This window comes from Octodon degus, unplaced genomic scaffold, assembly GCF_000260255.1.
Source record: "Octodon degus isolate 3935 unplaced genomic scaffold, OctDeg1.0 scaffold00071, whole genome shotgun sequence".
NCBI lineage: Eukaryota > Metazoa > Chordata > Mammalia > Rodentia > Octodontidae > Octodon > Octodon degus.
In genome coordinates this window covers 2,636,092-2,660,647 of record NW_004524647.1, presented here as the reverse complement: position 1 = coordinate 2,660,647, position 24,556 = coordinate 2,636,092, and the positions used below count along the sequence as shown (strand labels likewise).

The 24,556-nt window shown below is 44.9% G+C and overlaps 1 protein-coding gene across 1 annotated transcript in view; it reads left to right on the top strand.

Moving 5' to 3' along the window:
• The window catches only part of Itga9 (integrin subunit alpha 9), a 392,948-nt gene extending 368,644 nt beyond the window's left edge, over nt 1-24,304 (top strand). The window contains exons 27-28 of the mRNA XM_004635243.2: nt 1,879-1,998; nt 20,030-24,304. Coding sequence (XP_004635300.1) covers nt 1,879-1,998; nt 20,030-20,128 — 219 coding nt within the window. The 3' untranslated portion in view covers nt 20,129-24,304. The remainder of the gene's footprint in view (nt 1-1,878; nt 1,999-20,029) is intronic.
• Nucleotides 24,305-24,556: the final 252 nt, after the last annotated feature.

Here is a 24,556-nt window from a genome sequence, read left to right as displayed (position 1 = left end):
AAAATATTCCAATATAGTCCAGTAGTCCATAATAGTAGTGTGTTATCCGTAGGACTAGCAATGTCAAAAGTTGTTGACTTGAGCTTTTTACAGCTCAGCATATTAAAATGGCTTTACTTTTTATACTTCATTTTTATACAATTCTGCTGGATGGTTAAGACCAAGATAAAGTAAGACCTATATAACAAGAAATGTAACTTTTGTATTTGACAAGGTCAGTAAAATCCCCTCGGGATTTATCCTGAAACCCTGTACCGCACTTTGTAGATCTTTTGTCAGTATCAGCCATGTGGATGAGTCATGGCCATTACTTGACCAATTTGCTCTCTGTGAAAGCCTGAGAGAATGTTTTCTCTCCATGTGACTCTCTGTAGGCACACTGTACATCATAGATCATTTTCCTCTGTGGCTCCATAATCTCCTTGATCAGAAAATTTGGGCCATAACTGAAATTCAAGTCTTTTGTATTTGTAGATAAATAGATGCAGCTAGAGACTTCATTGATAAGTGAAATAAATCAGATCCACATGTGCAAATATATTATCTTGCTGGTATGAGAACCTGAAATAATTAAAATCTGAAAGGTACAACAGATACTGTGAAAAGGAAAGAATTGTACAATGGGAAAGAAAGACTGGGATGAGGAAAAGGACAAATGAGAGAAAAGAAAAAGATATATGTAGGTATATAGGCAGAATAGTTTGGATAATTGTATTGTTGATATCTGCTGGTCTTTTTTTTTTTTAATGTATTTAGCACAGGGTCTACAGAGTCTCACTATACAGATGAGACTCATAGCGATCCTCCTGTTTTCAGCCCTGGGGGCAGGGCTGGTATGGCATGTGGTGCCCTGGTCCCTGGGCTTTGCCTAAGCACACACTTTAGTCTGTTGAGCTATCTGGCTGGTCTCTGCTGGTTTTTTGAAAGGAGCAGCTAATGCTTAATTTTTCTTTTCTCTTTTTACTCTTTTTTTCCCTCTTTTGAATTTCTTGTAATTTCTTTGTTTTTGTTTTGTTTTTCTTTAAATGCATCTTGCACATTTATATCTGGTAATCTGAACAACTAATCTGAAGATAGCATCATGTAATCCAGCAACCATTGTTAAATTCCTATTACTTAGTGAAATCTTGTATTGTTTCTAATGCTGTTTCTTTTTTTTTTCTATCACTATCTTGTACTTTTTAAAAATTAAAAATAAGATGGGGGTTGAAGATCTCAGGAGGGTGATTTATGATTTAGACCTAGAGTACAAAAAAGCATAGCTAGAACCTGACTAAGGCACATTTGGTACATGTTAGAGGCCGAAAGCAGGCCTCAAAGTGGAACATAAGCAGAGTCGCGCAGCATCATGTGTAGGTCGTGCCCAGTCATTGCCTGGCGTGAGCGTAGCTGGACTGGAGTCGCACATGAACATAACACATTTGGATTCTTTCTGCACCCCCTTCCCCACATGCACATCCACTCTCCGTCTCTTGGCCCTATTCCCTTTTGCAAAAGATCCATTTCCCATTATCTATCTTGTATTTTGCTCTATATTTATATGTTGAGTTCCTTGTGTTAAAGAAGCCATGTGATATTTAAGCTTCTGTGTCTGATTTATTTTTTATTTTTTATTTTTTATTTTTGGCAGAACTGGAGATTGAACTCAGGCCCTTGCGCTTGCCAGGGAAGCGCTTATTCCACTGGGCCATCTCCCCAGCCCCTGATTTATTTTACTTAATATTATGGTCTCACAGTGTATCCATTTTCCTACAATTGGCTCGGTTTTACCTTCTTGATGGCAAAGTATGATATTTTATACTTTAATCAGGGTTGTTGTCATTACTGCTCAAGACCTGGGCCTTAGTTTCATGTTTTCACTTTTGCCTTGCCTCCTAGGTGGTCTTTGAGGCCTTGCACAATCTGGAGCCCCGCGGCTATGTTGTGGGATGGATCATTGCCATAAGTTTGCTGGTGGGAATCCTCATCTTCCTGCTGCTAGCAGTGCTGCTGTGGAAGGTAAGTGTCGCAGTCACAGCTCCTCCTAGACTTTCTGCCATAGAGGTACAGCTCTCCTGCCTCCTAGAGTGGGAGCATCTTGAAGCTTCTTTTTGGTGCTTCCTTCACAGTACAGGCAAAAAGGTCACTGTCCCCTCCAAGCAAGGAATGGAGTCTTAGCTCTTCCTGAAGCCACTCACTGCCTGCAGATTTGGGCTACTTTACAGAGAGACAGATTGTGAGAACAAAAGTCTCAGTCTCCTCTTCTCTTACTTAACACTAAGAAGTCACACCAGTCTGATATAGGGTGTTGGGAACCTAACTTCAAAATCAGCTGGAGCATAGACAACCTCTTCAGTAAGCAGTTTGCCATTTACTTGAATAAATAGCAAGAATGATAACTCCACAGCAATGTTTTCTTCTTTCCCTCCATGGGAATAGGAGCAATTTCTACCTGGAAGACTGGGCTACAGGGATGGCTACAGATGCAGAGAAATACCTGAGGAGCTTCAACGTGAGCTCTCCCAGTCCCATGTGGGTCACTCTGGCAGACCATCATGGGTGTAGAATTTCCCTGCCACCATCACTAGGGCATGCTTACTCATTCTGTGGTCTTGCCTCACTATCATTCTTTCAAGGACAAAGGGTGTCTTCACCCAGTCTTCTTTGCTTTATACTCCCCAATATCCAATATCCTTTTACTTCTGACCCTTTATATTCACATATGCTGGTGTCAGAGCTATTATCTGATTAAGGTTTGCCTCTTCCACTGGGAAATAATGATTCAGGTGAGTAGGGTGCATGTCTATTCTTGTTTCCACTTTGTCTACAGCTCTAAAACAGCACCAGGGATACTGCTGGGACTTTCTAACACCAAAGCCCATATTTCTCCAATGTTTACAATTTTTTTTTTTTTTTTGAACCAGGGATCGAACTCAGGCCCTTGCGCTTGCCAGGGAAGTACTTATTCCACGGAGCCATCTCCCCGGCCCCAATGTTTACAATTTATTCAAATAGAAACAACCTCTAGGATTATTGTGCATAGATATCTTAAACCCAAATATTTAATTTCTTTGGGATCACCAAATAATATACATGTTTTGATCAAATATAATGTATTTTTAATAATTTTATTGAAAAACAAATAGCAATGAGACAGTTTCAAAACCGGTTAGTAGGACAGTTTCAATAATTAATATATTGCATATTGTTGTCTTAGTGGTTATTCATTGTATAAGATGCAGATATGATATCCTGTTTGCAAACACTATTAGAACAAATCTATTTATTGAATTAAGAGAAAGTAGCTGTATATCTATCGTAACTATTTTGAATATACAGATACAAAATGGTCCTTCATTTATATCCCCCTTTTTTGGTTTAGTTTTGTCAGAGATGGGTATTCCATTGTCATTTAAATATTGCAGGTGCGTGAATTCAGCAAAATATTCCAATATAGTCCAGTAGTCCATAATAGGAGTGGGTTATCCATAGGACTGGCAATGTCAGAAGTTGTTGACTTGAGCCTTTTACAGCTCAGCATCAAATATTATATATTAATAAAGAAAAAAGTTATAAAACACCCAGAAGTTTACACCCGTAGCCATGATGAATGTTGTAGTGTCTCTTTTCTGGCCTTTTATCTGCATATATAGACATAAGCTCAGCATTTAGGACCAACTTACTTTTTGAATAGTGTGTTAGTTAAATTTTCTGGTACTATATTCAGTACATTTTAAGTGAAATACTTCTAAATCTAAAGCAGTGAGTTCAGTTATTAATCTGAAAGAAAAAGTATAATAAAAATACTTCATAGTAAGAAATCTAGAAATATGTAATAATAATGTGTTTATTTTTCTTAGATTAACAGTTGGATCCCTTGCTCTAATTTAGAGTTACTTTGCCTGCAAAGGTGTCTGGAATTTGAAGAAATATATATTGAGTATGTTACTTGAAAATAAGTTCACTTTATTCCTGATTTTAGACATCTGACCTGCTACTTTGTAAACCTTTGTTCCCTGAACGGATCCCTGTGAGTGTCTATCTTTCTATCCCATGTCCATTTCCAGCTGATCTTTAAGCTGCAGAATATCTGCTGTTTCTTTTCACAGCGCCCTGTTGTTGGAATTTAGGCTATTCTTGGTTGCACATTACTTATAACAATACTACAATGAATTAAATATTTTTACAAATCTTTCATTATGTCCTTAGAATAAAACCCTAGTGGGGCCCTGGCTCCTTCTTCCAGCGACGTCCAGTGCGGAGCAGCTCTGGCCAGAGGGGACAGGTGACATTTTTTTAAAAATTTGAATTAAGACATCTACCCTGTGGACATACACAGTTCTACTATTGCAAAAGAGAAAACCAGCTTTGACAGCACAGCCATGATGCCCAGGGTTCAACCCAAGCTGGCAAGACCAGCAAATGGACAGGAAGAAGGCCACAGGAGGGGAGAATAGGCTTCCACCAAGAGGGCAGGAGCCTCTGAGAATGCCACCAGAGGTGACAGGAATGAGCTAGAGTTTGAAGAAGTGATGAAGACTTTCTTAAGGAAACTTATGGAAGCAAAAATCACAACACCCGCAGTGAAAAATGCAGAGAGCTCCTGGCGCAGAAAGGAAAGACAAAAAGTAACGCCAGCGGGGGCGAGGATGCGGAAAGCCTGAGTTCCAGAAGAAAACCAGGTGCGCAGGGGAGAAGCGCCGACACAGCTCCCCCCGGCCGGCCGTGGGGGCCAAGGGAAGGCGCGCCCTCCACGGGGCCAAGTCAGAAGAACTGCGAGAGGAGCCTCGCCAAGTAACGAGGGACAGAGAGGCCGTGAGGCCCTGGGGAGACCTTCGGGAAGGAGAGGCCGGAGAGCGAGAGCCAGCGGAGGAAACGCAGGCAGGAAGAACCTTTGCAGACCCGAGGAAGGAAGAGCCGGCTGCAGAAGAAGGCGGCCGGGGGCTGAGGGCGCCGCCTTGACGCTGGCTGCCGACTTCTCCTCCACAACGCTGGAAGTCGGCAGGCAGTGAGCTCGCATCTTCCACGTTTTGGGAGAAAACGGTTTTGACCCCAAGTTTCAATGCAAGGTTGAACTGGCATTTAAATGTGATGGCGAAGTCTAGACCTTCTGAGACCTGCAGAGCCTCAGGTGCTTTGCCAGCAGAAAGCTTTCATGAGAGATTTGCTGAAAGATGCTTTCCCACAGAGTGCAAACTCATGCGGAGAAGGACGGCAACGTGGGATGCAAAGAAAGGGGGAGAATCCTCTGAGCGCCTCAAAGTGTGGAGCTGGAGACCCAGCGAGCGATGGCTTTAACTTGCTTTTCATTAAGGAGGTGAAGGTGGCTGGGGCTCAGGAGGGGAGCTCAGCATCTTCGGAGTGGGAGGGAAAGGAAAGCCCCAAGGTGGGGGAGCAGGAGGACTCATGGCTAGAGGAGGAGGAGGAGGAAGAGAACTGGGGGAGGAGGAGGAGGAGGAGAAAGAAAGGATGTGGGGAGAGGAGGAAGAGGAGGAGGGGGAGGAGGAAGGGATGTGGCTGGAGGAGGAGGAGGAGGAAGAATCCTGGGGGGAGGAAGAAAACTCAGAGACTGACAAGGAGGGAAAAGGAGACTCAGACAGAGGAGAAGCAGAAGGGAGGAGGAAGCCCAAGCACAGAGGGAGAAGGGGCCTCAGTGCTGCGAGAGGGACTTGCCTGTAGTCGGGAGAAAGAAGGGCCAGTGCAGACCCAGGGGGAGCACAAGGCGGAGGTGCAGGAAACGGCTGCTTCCAGAGGTCAAGGAATTGAGGCTCTCCATCCGACTTCGCATCACAGTGCTCTCTCGAAATCACTAGAGTGATTCAAAACAAAACGTGTTCACGGGCAAATCCGAGTGCTTCGTCAGCGGTCACCAAGTTTTTAGGGAAAACAGAGAAAGAGAGGAACAAGACTCTGCAGATGAAAGAGCTGACATCTGAAGAAGCAGCCTTACTCCAGGAAACAGAAGAAAACTTCAGAAGAAGCATGGTGGGCATCTTCAGAGAGATACAAGAGGAGATGGAGCACAGAAGAAAATGTTGCCCCAATGTCGAGGAAGTTAAGCATTCGGTAGACGACCTGCACCACAGGGTAGCTCAGCTCGAGGAAATAGTGAGCTGTCTGGACAGCCAAGGGGAAGAGGCAACCAGGGATGCAGCGCAGATGTCCAGGCAGCTGCTGAATAACGAGAAACTTCGCATCCGGGAAGACGAATTCAGAAGCTCCAATGTCTGCATGATCGGAGTCCCAGAAAAGGATAGCAAAGCGAACGAGGCAGAGGACATAATTAAAGAAATCACTGAAGAAAACTTCAGAGCTGAGGAGGAGCTCAAGGCTTGAGGTCATCAGTGCTCAGCGAGTCCCAGCAAGGTGGATGAGAGAAAGCTCACTCCTAGACACATCTTGGTGATGTTCTGGAGCCCCAGTGAGGGAGAGAAGATCCTGAAGGCCACTTGAGAGAAGTCACCTATGGGGGCCAGAGGATCCGGCTGACGGCAGACTTCTCGCTGAGGACGCTGGACACCCGGAGCCAGTGGTGCAACATCGTGAGAGTCCTGCACGGCTTCCACTGGCGAATCCGGTACCCAGCCAGATTGGCCTTTAATTTTGAGGGCCAAACAGGAACATTTTTTGATATTGACGAATTCAGAAGATTTGTTTGCCATGTACCTTCTTTGAAAGGATTACTAAGAACGTACTCTAGGGTCTAGGTGGCTGCAGCAAGCAGTAGCGCATTTTCCCCACCAACACCCAGGAGGGCGCAGTGAAGTGAACATCGCGTCTGTACCTGCAGGGTGGGCATTCGACAGCTCTGCTGGTGCAGCAAAGGGAACAGTATTACCTGGACACCATTAAAAGCTGTACTTCTAATTTTAATGATAATCGTAGCTGGCATAGAAGGTTTGTTTGTATGTTTGTTTGTTAACAAGAGAATGAACCCAGAGTGTTTGCTCTGAGCTACGTTTTCAGCCCTTGAGAAAAGTTTCTAGACAGGTCTCACCAAGTTGCCCAGGCTGCGGCTCACCTGTGACCTTCTGCCTCAGCCTCCTTAGCTGGGATCCAGCTCAGGAGGGAGTGTCACCACAGGAAACTTCACAATAAAGATTTTTCACTTAAAAAAAAAAAAAAAAAAAGAATAAAACCCTAGGAATGAATTCACCAAATCATTTATTTCATATTGCAAATTGCCCTCTAGAAGGATTATACCAATTCACCCTCCCATTAGCAGCATAAGAAAGTGTTCATTTTCCTATATAATTGCCAACAGTGAGTATCATCTTTTTTAATCTGCCAATTTGTTGTTTATTTATACTGTATTGTCAGATTGATTGTTCTCTCTATTCTCCAGTTCCAACTCCTTCCTGCTAAGAGGGCCTCTGGCCTGTGGGTGGAGAACAAAGCCTGCTCAGTGTTTGGAATCTGAAAGACAGGATTTTTGCTGAGCAATGAGGGCTTTAGGAGGGTGTGTGTGTGTGTTCAGTCCCTTTGCCTTTATATGGCCTCTTGAAAGGAGGGGATGTTCTTCCTCCTCAAGGCTCTCTGTGTGGGGCCAGCTGGACCCAGCAGGAAGGCCATGCCCTGCTACCCTTTGTAGCCACCCTGCCCACTTCAGCCCCTCAGAGGTGCCTCATCTCTGGGCACACTGCTGTGCTTCCTCCCACCCACCATCTGCTTTGCTTTTGTCATATTTTCTTAAAGAAAGTGTGGTGACCAGAACCCTGAGTTTACCCAGCCAAGTGGGACCCAAAATGTCAGGACCTGAGAAACTACGCATTGGTGTTGGTGAGACTTTGACACAGAACATGGTGACTGCCCTCAGTGTGGCCATAAGGTCACCTCAAATGCCTTAGCACAGATGAGGTCTCATTTTGTGGGAGGAAAGCTTTGAGGAAGCTGTCTCTTGAGGCTGCCTGGCTCAGGCTGCCCTGCTAGTCCTCAGAAGCAGTTTTTCCTTCCAGCCCTGATTACTGAATTCTTGTTCTGACCCAGACACTAACCAGGGCACTAGGATGCTCAGGCACTGCGTCCCTGCCCTACCCTTGAACCTCGGCCTCCTAGTACAGAGGCTGTTAGTCTACCAAGGGAGATAAATGTTGTGCAGTAATGCTGTGGGAAAGAGAAAGCACCAGGACCCTCCCTCCCCCATGGCCACCCATCTGCAGTGAAGAAGGAAAGATCACGGTACCGTGCACAGGGTGGGCCCTCAGGCTTGGCGGGCTGGGGGGGCCGGCCACTGCACTGCAGTCTGGCTCCTCCCCGTGCCAGCTGTGCAACCTCGGAGAGTCACTTAGCTACTGTGACCCTCAGTTTCCTCCTCTGTAACAAAAAGAAAAAGGCCTGACTTTCAGCTTAATATGCAGATGTTATGCAGCAAAATATTCTGCAGTCTGCTTAGTGCACAGGAGCCCCCAATACAGCGCAGAGAACTTTTGCCACCGAGATATCATTCAGTGATTTGGATTGGGTTTGAATTTTCCAGGCAGGCAGGGCCAGAGGGCTGGATAGTCCATCCAGAGGGAAGAGGTGAGAAAAATCAGCAGAGTTTGTGGGGATTAGCTTGTGAGATCTGCCACGAGAGGCAGCCAGTGTCTGCAAGGAGACTGACTACTGCAGTCACATTGGTCCTGGGACAACATGATGCATGTGAGGTCTGTAAGCAGAGCAGTAGTCTCAAAAGAGATCCGTGACATTTGTGGTAAGGTCAGTCACTGTGGTGGGGAGGAGGAGTTAATGTTAGAATAGGCAGGGTTTGGCGAGCTCTTGGGCTAGAGCAGTTACACAGAAGGAAAGAGTGGCAAAGTCTCTGATCTTAGCTCAGAAAGTGGATGGCTGCCTTTGAGGATGGGGAAGGAGAACCGGAAGGCACTCTGGAGGAAGAGGGCTTGGTGTTGGACTTCCCAATTGTGTGGTGCCTACAGGACCCCCAGGAGGTGGGCTAGGCTCAGGCATTTCCTGTCACCTTTGTCCAGGAGAGGGAAGGTTAACAGAGGGACATCTCTGTCACCTACTAGGCCTAGGCAGCTCTCTCTTCAATTTCCAGAGTGCTGCTAACTCACCTCAGAGGCCATTTTTCCCAGTTGCAGAAAAAATAGATCCATTCACAGCTGAGAGAGATGATAGATGGCTAGATAGACAGACAGATAGATAGGAGATAGAAAGGGCTGCTTTGCTTACAAGCCCCTTATCTCTGCTCTTTTCTGCCCTCCTGTCATGCTTTACGCACTGGCTTTCTCTGTCCTTGTCTACACACAGATACTTAAGGAGCTTCTGGCCTCAGACGCAGAAGAGTCACCCACCTCTGACTGCCAGGTCTGTGTGTCTAGGAGAGAGATCTATGTGGTCCAGGTGAAGTTGGTGTCTGCTATCATCAAGTATGGATAGAGGCAGGAGTTGGCAGAAAGAAAATCTACCTGGGTTCCCTTGCTTGGGTCACCTGGCTCTCACAAACCCAGGCAGCTCAGGGTAGAGTGGGAAAAAGGTGCAGGATGGTGGGGGGTGGGGTCTCTCAGGAAAGACAGAAATTAGGCAGATACTCCAGAGGGAGTCCTTCCAGCAGGATGGCATGGTTGGTGGTGGTGCTGATCCTTAAGTTGAAGGCCTTTGTATGATCCCACTCAGCTGTGCTGTGCAACAAATTTGTCTCTGAATTGACTGGCTTGAAACAATCATTGCATGGTATCTTACAAATGGATAGGTCAGGCATTCAGAAAGATTTGGCTATTGAGTCTTCTGCTCCATGTGCCTCTGAGTGGGGGGTGGTCTCTTAGTAGAATCTGCCTTGTGCATATGATAGTGTTCAGAGTCCAAGCCAGCTTTCCTCACATGCCTGGAACCTGGCTGAAGATGGCCAAAAGCTGGGCTTCATGGAACTCTTCCTCACTATATAGCTCCATATCCCTCCACACAGTCCTTTCAGTGAGTGACCTGACTCTGTGGTGGCTGTGGCTCCAAGGGGGCACACCAGAACAGCCGGCCCAGTGCAGCCTCGGCATCTCCCACCACATTCTGTAGGCCAAGGCAACTACGTACCAGCCCAGGCTGAAAGGACAGGGAGAGCACCAGGCTTGGGAGAAATGGAAAGGCTTCCAGGATGTTCAGAAATATGAACCAAATTTTTTTTTTTTTTTTTTTTTTTTTATGGAACTGGGGATTGAACTCAGGCTCTTGTGCTTGCCAGGGAAGTGCTTATTTTACGGCATCACCCCAGCCCCAACAAAATATTTTTTAAAGTCACTGTTATGAAGGAAGAGTCACCAAACTCAAAGTTTCATTCTGTTTTAAAGTAAATGTAACCTTATCTCTCTTCTATAATGTCATAGATAGAAATCACAATTTAATTCCTTTAGGGAAAAGAGCAGATCTGGGCTGTGTATTGTGGGAATTCTGACAGTGCTATGCAGGAGTAAGGAGCTAGGCAGAGAACATTATTTAGGAAAAACAGTTTTCCTTTTTTAGGGAAAAGAAAAATTTCTGAAAGGGCTTTCTATATAATGACTTTAGGGGCTGGGGAGATGGCTCAGTGGAAAAGTGCTTTCTTGTCAAGTGCAAGGGTCTGAGTTCAATCCCTGGTTCTGAGAAAAAAAAATCTATATAATGACTTTAAAAGAGATTGAAGGGCCACCCAAATAGCTCAGCAGATTAAAGCACTTGCAAGCTGGCTCAAGGGGCAGGGTGGTTTGATCCCTGGGCCTGCCATGCCAGCCCTGTCCCCAGGACACACTGAGATGGCAGTTGAGATTGGGCATGGTGGCATGCGCCTGGAATCCCAGCTCTTGGGAGGCTGTAAACAGGCAGATCACTACAAGTCCAATGTAGTAGTGAGACCCTGAACACCCTGTAGACTCTCCTAAAATATAATAAATAAATAAATAAGATTGAAAGAGACAAATGAATTATAGAATTATTTTAAAGAAATACATGTTCCTAACACTTCCACTGCAGATGTTTTGTCAGCCCTGGTTCCTATGTCCACAACCTAAGAATGACATATTATATGTAGTGAATGGAGACCCAACATCACATTGACAGAACAGTACATGGATGCCTTTGGTTGATTAGTGGGCCTGGATAGTCCAGTCCAATATTTGGTTTGTATGGTAAGTCTCCGTGGTGCTAGCTCATTGCCGCATTCCGTATATAAGTCCTTCCATTTCTGCTAGGGAAGCCACTGAGTGGCACCCAGTTGCCACAGTTGTCCAGGGACACTTCAGTGAGTGTGTATAAAGCTGGTGTTCATGTCCACCTCCCTTATAGGCCACCTCCCTTGAATTTCCTCTTAAAGTAGCTCTTGACTATCTGTGGTCATTTGCTACTGATTTGAACTCATGAGCCAGAAATAGGTTTTCCCAAACTGTCATGAATCATGACATGTTACTCAGAGTTGAGGCAAACAGCTGGCTGTGTGAACACAGTCACAGTACCACACAGGTCTGCTGGTCTGCCTGCTTTAACTCACAAGCTGGTCGATGGTGTCTTTTGGTGGGCAGTATTGGGTCCCTATTAAGTGGCAGACCCTGAGCAAAGGGACAAAAATAAACAGCAGTGCCCTCTTACATCTTTGAAGATCTCTGAGAAAGGCAGTAGCTAAGGGGTGAGCAGGACTTGGCCCAGAACACCAGTGACTTGCCCCTGGAACATGTGCCGCATAGGGCTACTCCTTGGTTATCTAACACAAAAATCCCCTTGAGTGTCAGCATGTGCCTTCTCCAATGCTGACCTGCAGGCCCCCTGCCTCTGTGCTCAGCCAGCCCAGACTCCCCTCAGCCTTGGCCTCCTACAGCTCTCTGGGAACCTTCCAGAAGGCCCCACTGGCATCTCAGGTGCTCTCTCCTGCTTGGTTGCAGCAGGTCTCTGCTCCCACACAGAATCCACAATGAGGCTCCGAGCTAAGGAGAACCTTCTCAAATACTAAAATGGATCCTAATCAGGCTTCACAAAGCTGAGATGTTAACAGACCCTGGGAACCATGATTTAAACTTTATGTGCAAGGATTACAGTAGCCTGCCAAGCCACTGCACAGAAAGAAAACTTTGAAATATCAAACTTTTTCAAGGGAAAAAGATCCAAAAGAATCCCTTCTCTTTTTTCTTCAGCTCATAACTGGGTTTGAAGATGCCCAGCCTGGTGCCTTTTCAAAAGACCTATTTATAAGGAGAAAGTTCAGAGGTACAGCAAACCAAACAAGCTTGTGTGTGACTTGTGCCTTTTAAGAAATGCCTTCTACTCATTCTGCCAGGGAGAGCCTCCTGGAAAGGCAGCAGAGATGCGAGGGTGCTTTTCCTTTCAAGACAAGATAACCCCCTTCCCTCTCTCTCCCTCCTTCTGGCCTGTTCCTGTTTGTTTTCAGTCTGCCAAAACACACAGACCACCCTTCAACAAAGGAGAAATCCTCTTGTATTGGTCTCAGACAAGGATGCTCTCTTTATCTTCTCTCCTGCTTGACCTTTTTGCAAGCTGAGATAGCTTAGAGCACATGAAGTGACACATCTTTGCCAGCCCTGTAGCCAGGCTGTTCCCTGAAAGTCCAGACCTGCTTGCCCAAATAGCAAAGTGACAGGCTGCAACACGGGCTTGCCATCCTTCAACAAGGGCTGTCTCAAGCTCTCCATCCGCTGGGACCCTTCCAAGAGCCTGCTGCGTTAGGGCTTTCTTTGGGCTTCTGGTTTTCATTTAAGAATATTGCTTCTGACCTCAGAAAGGAATGCTTAGAAAACTTAACTCTGAAAGGCACAGAGAAAGTGTAGTTTAGTGGCCCCTGTACAGGTCACTATGGTTATCACCTTGTCCCCCCACCAACCGTGCTATGAAAACCCATCCTTCCTTCTGCTCCATAAAGGAAGAAGCCACACAGACATATGCATACGTGCATACCACCTCACCACGTCAATCAAAGCCACGTGCCAAAGCCATGCAATAGAGCCTGTTTATGTTTGGAAATAAATATTAGTCTAATATGGCATTGTTGACATCTTCAGACAGTGACATGCTATGTAAATAGTCAAATAACTACAGAGACATATAAACATTAGGCCTTGAGTTAGTCCGGAGGAGGAATGTGTCCAAGGACTTGGCATAGGTGCCCGGGACTCTGCCCAGGGGAATGCCACTAAGGGGCGGGGCATCCCCCAAGAGACCAGTCGTGCTGTCAGTGTCTGCCTGTCCCTCCATCCAGAAGTGGGCTGGGAAGTTCGAGGCTGCTGTCCAGGGCTGGGTCCCTGAGCTGCGCCAGGCCTCCTCTCCTCCTTGGCCTCCCACTGCTAGCTGCACTCAGCTGACTAGGAGCATCCAGGGAGAATTTGCTTTTCTCTGGGAGTTTTCTAGCAGATTTTTGACACAAGATGTATCAAAGCTTGTGGTCCTCAGGGCCCAAGGAACTGCCGTTTGGGGCTGCAGGACCCCACAAGGACTAGCACTGAGCCACAACCAGGACGCACAGTGCACCCAACCTCCAGCTAACAAAGCTTGGCTTTAGTTTCTTTCTCTGAGGTTTCTGTGTTTCTTCTGCTATAAACAGAACAGCTATAAACAGCCTCTTGCGCCTCAAGCAGCAGACCAAGTCTGGGAAGATTCCAGAAAAACCTTAGGAAAACTCTGACTCTATTGGATTAGGAGTGAATGTGGGGCTGCTTCAGGTGCAACTTCGCCCCATTCATCACTTCCTGGCAGCCTAGGTGTAGGCTCAGGTGGCAGCAGAATCAGATTTGCCTGGCACATTTCAAGGATTCCCCCCAAATGCTCTTGAGTGCTAACGAAGCAGGCATGTATGGCCCGGCTGGACCTCTGGACCTGCAGGAAAGAACTGTGCCTCACGGCATGTTCTAACTTCATTGTTAAGAATTTTACAATGCAAAAAAAAAAAAAAAAAAAAAAAAAGAATTTTACAATGCTTTATGCTTTATAGTGCACCCATACTTTAATATAAAAATTAAACTTTACATATGGGTACTTGTTACTTGCTTTGAGAATGGATCTAAACTGTTCCAATGACACACAGTCACAGTTGTTACTGTGCAGGGTGCCAGTATGTTGCTTTGATTGTAACAATTATTTCATTGGGGGCCTGCCCCGTAGCTCAGTTCTTTAAGTGGCTGCTTCAACAAAGCAGTCAGCCTCAGGTTGCTGCAGTTCTATCCCCACAACTCAAGCCAGCCAAAACTGCCCTGAAGGCATTCGGAGCAAAAAAAACAAAAAACAAAAAACAATTATTTCACAATGTTTATGTGTCTCAAAACATCATGTTTTTCACTTTAAATATTATTAGCCATGCCTCAGTCAAGCTGGGGGATTTTTAAAAACAAAACACATCATACTTCTGATTCTCTGCCTATTAATAATAGTTTTTCTAGCTGTAAGCCTAGTGTCTAATCTATGCATCTTTAACCATTTGGGGCTCACCCTGATGAGCGCCCTCTCTTAATTATGGCCCCTACAAGCTGCCTGCCATAAGTTCAGCTGATGAACTTAGTCAACCACTCAGGAAAGGAAGGAAGCAGAGTTTCTACTCAGTCATGACTGATGAGTGAGTTTCTGGTTCCTTTCTTAAGTGTTGAGCTTTGGAGTGTGCTAACTCACAGAGTACCTAAGAGAGGCTGCACCACCACTGCGAGAGGCTGTGACAAACTGAAGAGGCTTGTGGGCAAAGAGCTACTAATTTAAACCATGTCCCTCTTAGGTAAGAGAACTGCCTGTTAGATGATCAAATTCAGAGTCATCTTTAATGTTACTCAAGAAGTGGTAAAATATTGCCAAATTTAGTTTTGCACTGTCCCATTCTTAATTGAAATTATATTAGGAAATGTTAGATACAAAGAGCTGTTCACTTATTGATTTGTGTTTATGGAGACATGTTGGGAACAATACTATATGTGACTTAGAGGATGTAATGCTTTTTATTTTGCAATTTATTTTATTTTTTTTTTATTTTTTTTTTTGGTACTGGGAATCGAACACACAACCTTGCACGTGCCAGGCAAGCACTTGTGGCACTGAACTATCTCTCTGGCCCCTATCTTGCAAATTACTTTAAGTAATTTGTTCTCATAGGTTATTCAGTTTGATTTCTCCCCACCCCACCCCATGAGGTCTCACTATGTCGTTCAGGCTGGCTTCAAACTCCTGGTCTTGCTGCTTCAGCCTCCTTGACTTTTTTTTTTTAAAGAATTCATATTTTCACCATTTTTTGATAGGTCCCTCAGACAGTCACTGTGTTACTTGAGATAACAGTCCTGGACTTACATCTACCTCACCTACTACTTTATTGGCAAAATTGAGATTAAAACCCCATAATCCAAAAACTTATAAAAATTAAATAAGTGAACATAATTACATGTATTTTGTGAATCCAAAAGCCTCATAATTATTGAAAATATACTATGTTTTACTTGGTTTTTTTTTTAATTGAAAAAAACCTTTAAGAACAATTGACACTGCTGAAGAACCCTGTTTTTGTCCCTGCTTTGTGTGACTCTTGAGTGTACCACTATGTGGTCTGTGACAGCCCTGAATTTTCTCTGCGGAACAACAGAAAAAGCTGTCACATGTTGAAATCTGGAAAAGGTCTAAGGATGCCCTTGATCTCTGAGACAGGGACAACACCGGGGCTCAGAGCCATAAAATAACCTTCCCTGTGGCCCTGGGGTGACTTAGCCAGAGTTTAGTCAGGCCTTTCAACTGTATGTAAACCCTTGTGCACCAAACAGGCCTGGGATGATGGCTGGTAGACCTGAGCTCTCTGTTCATGGGCACTGTTTCCAAGTCAAAACCAGGCTCTAAGCCGAAGAACAAGGGTAGCATGTATCTTTCTGAAATAATTAGCCTGATTCTATAAGAAACAATATTCATTTCACAGGCCATCATTAGACAATATGGTACCTTTGTGCCAATAGCAGTACCCTTTACTTTCATCTGTCAGAAAATTAAAAACAATGTGCTGATTTTGCTGCACACTCTACTGCCATCTGTTGGGAAACAGTTATAATAAATGTATACATCTATCTTATCTGTGATGTGAGAGGCACCCTAACCCCTTACATGCGTGCAATGCACAGCCTGTACTGCGGTGTCCATGAGAAGGTATTTTATTTTAAGAAATGGTCTTTTGAGTTCCAAGGAAAACAGACATACATCAGTGGCAACTCCAGCCTCCCTTCCAAGGGACCACACACAGACTATGCTGGGAGCAGCGCCCTTGGGGCTGCAGTGCTGGAGCAGGGCGTAGAACATGGAAGGCAATTTCTGAGAGCCACTTAGTAGGTCTTGCTGGGGTCCTGATGTTCAGGCCTAATGCTGATGCCATTCCACTAAGCATCCAAAGAGCCTGCTTCTGGATCCCTACAAGGGGTGAGACTCTCTTCACTTTGTCCATGACAGGAGACCACTATAAAAGCATGAGCATGGGAGAGTACGTGCATGTGTTAGTTCAGATGTTTCAAATCCTTCCTTGGATGTGTTCCTTAGTTGTTTCCCATTCTTTATAACAAATCTTCACCCTTGCCTGGCTAGCAGAAGTGAGCCAGCTTTTTTACTTCTTAGGAAGCTCTGGATCCATAGAACAAGGTGCATTGATGCCATTTACATCTAGAACCTTCTAGTTCATTCAATGAATCAGCAAAAAAAATCAGGTTCTGTACCAGTTAACTTAGGCTGCATAACTAACCACCCCAATGTTCAGTGGCCTAAACAGCACAACCACTTTTGTATCTCATAATTCTGTGCTGCCAGTTTAGACTGAGTCAGTCTCTGCTGGGCTCCCATGTTCACCTGCAGGAAGTCATGGTTTGGCTGCCTTGGCTTGCCTCAGCTGAGGTTCTCCTGTTTTTCAGCAAGCTGGATGGATCTGTTAGCCTGCAGTAAGGCAGGATTGTGAGACAGTAATCAGAAATGTGGGCAAACAAAGCACCACGTCTTTTACATCTGATTGTCAAAGCTTCAGTGGAACTTTAGGGCAGGGGAAGTAGACACCACCTCATGGTGGGAGTCACTGCTGGCACCCAGTAAAAGGGGTACACACTGGGGCAAAGAAAGTCACAGGCACTTTTGCAACTCATCACTGATACTTAATGTAGATGAGACACTGTGTATTGGATATAAAATGCACAGATCTTGCCTTCAGGGGATCCTAAGACACATGCGGGAGATAACATAGAAGCAGGCTAAGCATCTGCTAGATTTGTGCTGCTGTAAAGATATGTTCTCTGGAAGTAAAAGGAAGTCAGTTGGGGTTACTGAAACAGTGCTCTCTCACCCACAAACATCCGGTCACTTTTGTCCACATGTCAGCCACATCTTCATCTCTAACAAATGCTTCAAGCAGTGGTTTCTTAGTGAAACATTTCTGTTGAGTATTAGTCTGCTTTTCTTGGTCTTCTGTGGGTGTGCTTTGGAGTGACAATAGTGAGTTTTTGTAATTATCTAGATTAAGCCATGTCTCTATTCTACATCCCTTGCAGAGAAGAGAAGGAGGGGTGGGAGGTGGTCTGAAAAATATGTTCTTAGGCTGGAAAGAAGCCTCCAGGACTAACGATACCAGGAACTCAGTGTGTACTTACAGGACTAGCCTTGAGGATCAAAGCTCAGAGCATAAGCCTTACACAAGTTGTTCTAAGAAGGCTTCTGTTTCCTTTCCGTTGTTTAAACTATAGTGCCTTGTGGGCCCCACCTGAAGCAAATGCTCAGAGGTGTCTGGAAGCTTCTTTGACAGTTCTTATCCTTAGCTAGGTCAGTAAATCCCCTCCTGGCAGTTTGGGAGTTGACTAGTGCAGCTAGACAATTCCTGGTCACCACTAAAGAGCAGCTGATGGTCATCAGGAAAAGGCTGCAGTTTGGGTGTATCGCATGAGTGCATTGCCCAAAGACTTACTGTTGGAAGCTTGTTCCTCAGGATGATATCGAAGGTGTGAGGTCAGTGAGGGTCTGAGTCAGTGAGGGTGCTGCCCTCGGGAGGAATTATGTTAGCATTCATGGGATCCTGATTAGTTCTTGCAAGAAAGTTGTTACAAAGAGCAAGAGTGGCTCCTTTTCCCTGTCTGCGTTCCCATCTTGCCATGTGAGCTCTCCTGTGTGCGCTTCTACCACAGTACCATCCACCATGTCACCCTCAATAGATGCTGAACTAGTGGTGCTACCCAATCTTGGACTTTTAGCCTCCAGAATAGTAAGCTAAGTAAACCTTTTATTTTCTATAAATTACAGAGACTTGGGCATTTTGCTATAAACAATGGGAAATGACCAAATTGCTTCACTTACATTAAAGAAACTAGAGGACAGATATACACTAAGGGTGTTAAAAGTGCTGAAGAGAACAAGGTTTGCTTGACGATTTGTTTGGGGCATGTACATCCACAGTTGGCCACAGGCTACAGAGGTTGCTAGTCATGAGGGCTTTCAAATATGGCTATGGAAATAATCAGCTAATGATATTCTTACATTCTTCTGCAGTGCAGAAGGTCTGCCGCAGGAGAGTGGGTATGTGCCTCAGCTTGAAGCTTTCTATTCAAGGGAAATTGAAACAAGGATTTGAGGGCAAGAAGTTTGTTTGGGAGGTGAGCTCAGAAAACACTTGTGAAGCAAGAAGTCAGACAGAGAAGGGAGGAAGCCAGTAAAGGATGTGTTATCAAGTAGGTTACTACTGTGGGCAAGCTCCACTGAGAAAAACCCTGTACTTGAGATCTTCTACCCAAGGAGAGAGGGAGCTGATGTATTTATACCTGCTCAGTGACCAGTCATGTTTAAGGGAACATGCAGGGCGAGAAGTATGGCTTCAAGAACAGAGACTCTTGGGCCAGACAGATAGCTCAGCAGATTAAAGTGCCTGCTTAGACAGATGCAGCAGCCAGGGTTCGCTCCCCTGCCTGCTGTGCCAGCCCCGCCCCTGGGGTGCACTGAGATGGCTATTGAGACTGGGCGTGGTGGTGCTTGCCTGTAATCCCAGCACTTGGAAGGCTGAGAACAGGAGAATCACTATGAGTCTGGCCTGTGTAGTGAGACCCTACAGACCCTGTACTAAATACATAAAAAAAAAAAGTAAAAGAACAGAGACTCCTAATGCTAGTGAGCAAAGAACAAAAGATGCCAGGCCTTTCTGAAAAGAGGAGCAAGAGTAAGCTCTGTGATACAAAAAGGTACTTAAACATTGGCAGTGTGCCTGTGATAACTGAGGAAAATTAGAAATTAGAAACTTGTCTTATTATATGTAAAAAGTCACAAGACCAAATCCAACATCAGAGGAGGGGGCAGGACTTTCAGAACTAAACTAAAGGGAACCACCACCTCAAATCAGAATAAGTTGTTGGCCGTAGGTGAAGCCAGCTGCTGACTCTGTTCACACTCCCAGGTTTCAGGGGTTTCAGAGAGCTATCTGTATGACAACCATGTAGAGCACAGGCTACGGATACTTTAGAAAACCTCTCACATCAGAGCAGTATTTATCAGATTATTTCAGAGAAGAAGACTAACAGCTCCCAGGATATTAAGTTCATTTAAAACCAAACAAACTCGGGAAATATCAGGCCCCAGGGTTATTTGTAGAGTTATCAGATCCCTTGCCTTTCTTCTGTGTATTACAAATCTCTGGAAGGAAGAGTACATTGCTCCCTGTACTTACCCTTATTTGACCATGAAACCCTTTTTTAAATTCCAAAACACCTTTTTTTTGAGACATGGTCTCACTATGTTGCTTAAGCTGGCCTCAAATTCACTATGTAGCCAAGACTTGCAACAATCCTCCTGCCTCAGCCTTCCAAGTGCTGAGATTATAGGTATGCACAACCATGCTTTGCTTCCCAAACACCTTTAAATAACTCAGCTGGAAAATACTGTAGCAGAACCATTTTACAAGGAGTAAACAACCTCTCACAAGATAGCCTACTAGAAGTTCATTCATTTTTGGAAAGTGGCTCTTCTCTTGCCTATGTGTTTTCTAAAGACATTTTGATTTAAAGAATTCTCCAAGCCTGCCAAGCCCTGTGAGGGGAGGTCACAGGCCAGGCTGACTTGAAATCAAGGTAGCTAAATCTCCAACCTTACTAACTCAGCTCCTCCTCTTTCTGCTTTTCAGATGGGTTTCTTTCGCCGAAGGTACAAAGAAATTATTGAAGCCGAGAAGAACCGAAAAGAGAACGAAGACAGTTGGGACTGGGTCCAGAAAAACCAGTGACCTGCCACACCAGTCATGTGACCCAATCACTAGCCTGTTGTCCTTGATCTTTGTATCTTCCATATTTGGAAGAAAAGAATCTTCTCCAGATTTTTCGGAGGCCCCACTGATGCTGTTCTCGTCCTCATTCTTTCAAGCCCGGGTGCTAGCCTGAGGCAGCCACTTCCACGGGCCATGTCACATGACCAGAGCCAGCACCACTTCCTGTTTAAAGATAACTCTGAACTTTGGAAAGCAAGCTACAGAGCCAAGTGATATTTATGGATGCAAGATGCGTGGTCAACCCTCAGGGGAAAACTTATCTAAAAGTATTTTTATAAATATAAGCCTTTTATACTGATCATGTCTTTATATTTGTATCAATGATTTATTTCTATTAAATAGCTATATAATTCACTCATGCACTGATATCTGGCCTGACATCTTGGAAATACACTCACTCATATTCAAATGTTAAAGGATAAAACTTTTGCTGTACTTTGGAACTTTCTGTTCAGAAAGACTTGCAGATAAAATAAGCTGAAGACACTTCATGAAATGAATCCACCATGCTGGCAGAGCTACAGATAAACTAGATATGGCGAGACCCAGAAGAGATTTCACATTTTTATTGCCTGGAGTCAAGTGTGGAGCCGTGTACTAAGGAACTCTTAAGTGCTTTCTCACATGCACCTTTCATTGGAAGCTTCCCAACGGCAATATAATGGCAACCCTGGCTCCTAGCAGCAAGTCTGCTCTGCATCACCCTTACGCAGCACACATCTCACTTTCCTCCTCCTCCTCCTCCTCCTCCTTGAGTTGACAGATGAAGGCTTGGAGCAATGCTGCGTGGTCATCTGATAAACTTCAGACTGGCCTCTTGTCCTGGACACAGATCAACATGCGCTCCCCACAGAAACTAAAGCAGCACCTCAACCCCTCTGCCCAGCAAAGACTGTGTCTAATTGCTGTGTGAGACACTGCCTTTTCATGAATTCTGGTCCAACGTCCCCGTTTCGCTTGCCTCTCTTGTAGTCCCCAATGAGTGGTCGTTGCAAATTTCTTCCTAGAGATGACTATCCAACCTGTCCTTTTTGTTATTCTTATTCTTTTAAGTGTTTTAGGTATGATTCCCAAAAAGTAGATCCTGAATCAAAGATTTGTGTGCAAGGAATTATTAAAGAAGTGTTTACTGGAGGACAGCAGTAAGAGAGTAGAAGAGGAGGATCAGGAAACTGAAGAAGCCAAGCAAACATACCCATTTTAGGGAAAGTCCCACCAAAGGCGGCTTCAGCCTGATTACCTTTGAGGGTAAGTTACGTCTTGGAGTTGTCACGCCTGAAGCAAGGACACTGGGCTTTCTTATTCCCACACCAAGGGGAAATGTAAACTTTCTGCGCTCGATCCCTACTGACCATAAGGCTTTCTTCTTGACAGGAGGGCTGCCAGTGCAATCCCAACCTGCAAGGCACAGAAGCAACGCATAAAGCACTGATGCCCTCTCTCCCTCCCACTGCCACCCTCATAGGTGTGAATGCTGAGTTGTGGCCTTCAGTATTCAAGCTGTTTGACATTACTGGTTGTCAGACATGCTGTGCTGCCTGGTTTTGAGTGCAGTGTGATTTTCTAGAAGGGTGATGAAGTGATGGATACAGCGAGCTCACCACTGCATCTGGCCCTCAGTGACCACTCAATAACTGTTAACAATGCTGGCTATTACTCCACTGCTGGGTAACCACCTAGTACAGAAGAAAGCTTGGGGCTAAGCTCAGAGTCTGACCACAGTCTTAATACTGTACTGTAGCTTGCTAAAGCTTAAGCTATACATAGATGGCATCAAGTAGGAATGGAACAATATACAAAACAAGAATCTTCTAATGTCTTGTTTACTGGTTACATGTTGGGTGTCTGTGAGCATTAAGTGCTGGGCAGCTGCAAACTTGGCATGGGGGCCATGTCTTTTGGGTTATGCAGCTGAGTCTTCAGCCAGAGGTGATGAATATGTCCTGCTTCCATCCTTGGTGAGCATGGGAATGGACAACAGAAAACATGATCCAAGCTAATCTTAGAAGTCAGGGATGTTGCCTCTGGCTGTGCAATGTAAGCCCAGGAGTCAGCACAGTATAGGATCAAGCAAAGAAGTGAGTCCTCGCCCCGTGTGTTTATGAATTTTATCAAAAATAATAGGAAAAAATTTTTGTGTGTAGCTTAGTCACTCCTTTAACAGCCATTCCCTGCTGAGGCCTCTGTTGTGTGTCAAGCACTGGACAGGGGCCAGGGGTTCCCAGAGAACACTGTAGGCACAGCGTGCCTCCAGGTGGCAAGCCTCGTACAATGGGCATACAGAGTGGATTCCTTTACGGACTCCATTTACACCTTTCCTTTGGTGGAGTCCTCTTAATAATGTCCTGTTTTACTTTAGTAAATCATTCGGGATTCTTAGATGTTAGACCCAGAACAGCTCCCTAAGCAAATTTGTCCAAATGCAATGAGTATCAGTAGTTTGCTTTCTGTAAGGAGTGCACATACATGGAGACAGTGTAGAAGGCCCACAGTTCTGCCAGTCACCAAGCCACCAGAGTGAGAGCACAGTGGATGCTAAATGGTAGGTCGTGTGAGCAGTCACTTACCCAGGAGGTCACTAAGATGTTACAGGACAATTTTTAAGGAAACTAAACTTGCCATTACAAGAAGAAAATAATGGAAACCACGCCAGGGACCTATCTGGGAAAGGACAATGTCTCTGCTTAACTGGTCCTACTGAATAGCAGGTAGACCTTAGAGACAAGAAGCAGCCTTTTAGAAGCAGCCTTTTAGCACAGAGGTGGAGGAAGAAGTCAAGCATATTGAGGGAGCTTTCTCTACTTGGGCAATTGGCCAGCTCCATCCCAGAGGCCCTCAGTTAGTTCTCAGGGGAAGCAAACAGCCTGGGCCAGTGTGTCTATGTTGTCTCTCTAGATTATTTTTTTAATTCCCCCTTTTTCAAAAATAATTTCCTTATGCTTAGTTACATCAGACTCAGAGTTTGGAACACCCCAAGGGAGCCTTGGATATGCCAAAATGAAGAGGCCATGAAGCTCAGAAACAAGGGGATACTAGGAATAGGGATCAGGGTCCACTGACTATGGGTACTGACAGGCACACATCCAGACTCTTAGCCAGTGATGTGGGGTAGGGGCTTCAGTAGACTCAGCATCCTAGGGTTAGAGACCTGGCCAAGTAGAAGGTCCAGGAGAGAGTCCTTCTCCAAGAAATTATGGGTAGCTTCTAGTCCTTGAGCCAAAGACAAGGGTATAATAAACAAACAGAGCAGCAGGACACCTGTGGTCTGTCTTCCACACTTGCAGAAGTACAGCAGACCCCCAGTGACCACACTGCTGTGTGCTCCTGATTATCCCCAGCATAGTGGGTCTTCAAATGTTAACCACTTTTATTTTATTTTTGGATAAGGCACTATGACCTAGTGTAAAGCGTTACACCTGATTGCCTGTGAAACATACACTTGGAAATGTATGCTTGACTCCAACTTCCCAGAATTTAGAGAAGCCACAAAAAATTGTCTTGGGGGAGAGGTGTTAATCTAGGATGTAGCTCATTACTAGAGTGTTCATGTGTGATCAAATTTCTGATGTTTGGAGAGAAAATGGCCCTTTAGTGGACAAGAGGCAGAGGTGCTCCAAGTAGAAAATGCTGCAAGTGTGCAGAATTTTGGTGCTTTGATAATAATATAGGGCAGTTAGATGCACAGTGGAAAATACCTTCTGAAACAAAGGCCAAAGAAAGGATACAGAGCCAGTAGGGCCCAAAATGAACCTACACTGTCTTCTGATTTTTCAGCACATAAAAAAACACATTTCCCAAGATGGTGTGACACTGTATAGCACACTGATCTAGATTTCAAATGTTTTCAGGTGTTGTTTTGTTGTGTGGTGTTAATTCTAACATGCATGGTGTGACGGCAGCATGAGTTTCAAAGCTTTAGGAGTAAGGAGCGGCATGCCAGGCGCCCACACTCCCTGCATCTCCAGCTCCACTGAGGCATCTTGTACACGTCTGCTGAGGAGTTCTGGTGGGAGGGTGTTCCACCTCATGTCACGTGGAGTAAAGTCATGTAGTCACTTCTAATTCACTCGCACTGTTTGGGAAATTCCAGGTTTACAAAACTACATGTTTGGAATAAAAAATGCCTACAAATGATGCAGGAGTTTGGTCTGTAATTTCATTGCTAGTAAGAACTTTTTAAGGTGTGGAATATGAGTGTAATATAACATGAGTCTTTTTTTTTTTTTTTTTTTTTTTTTTGTGCAGCCGGGGATTGAACTCAGGCCCTTGCGCTTGCCAGGGAAGCACTTGTTCCACTGAGTCATCTCCCCAGCCCCTAACATGAGTCTTAAATAGCATGTCAAGGTCCACCCACTTCCACAAGAACAACCTGCTCCCTATGGCTGA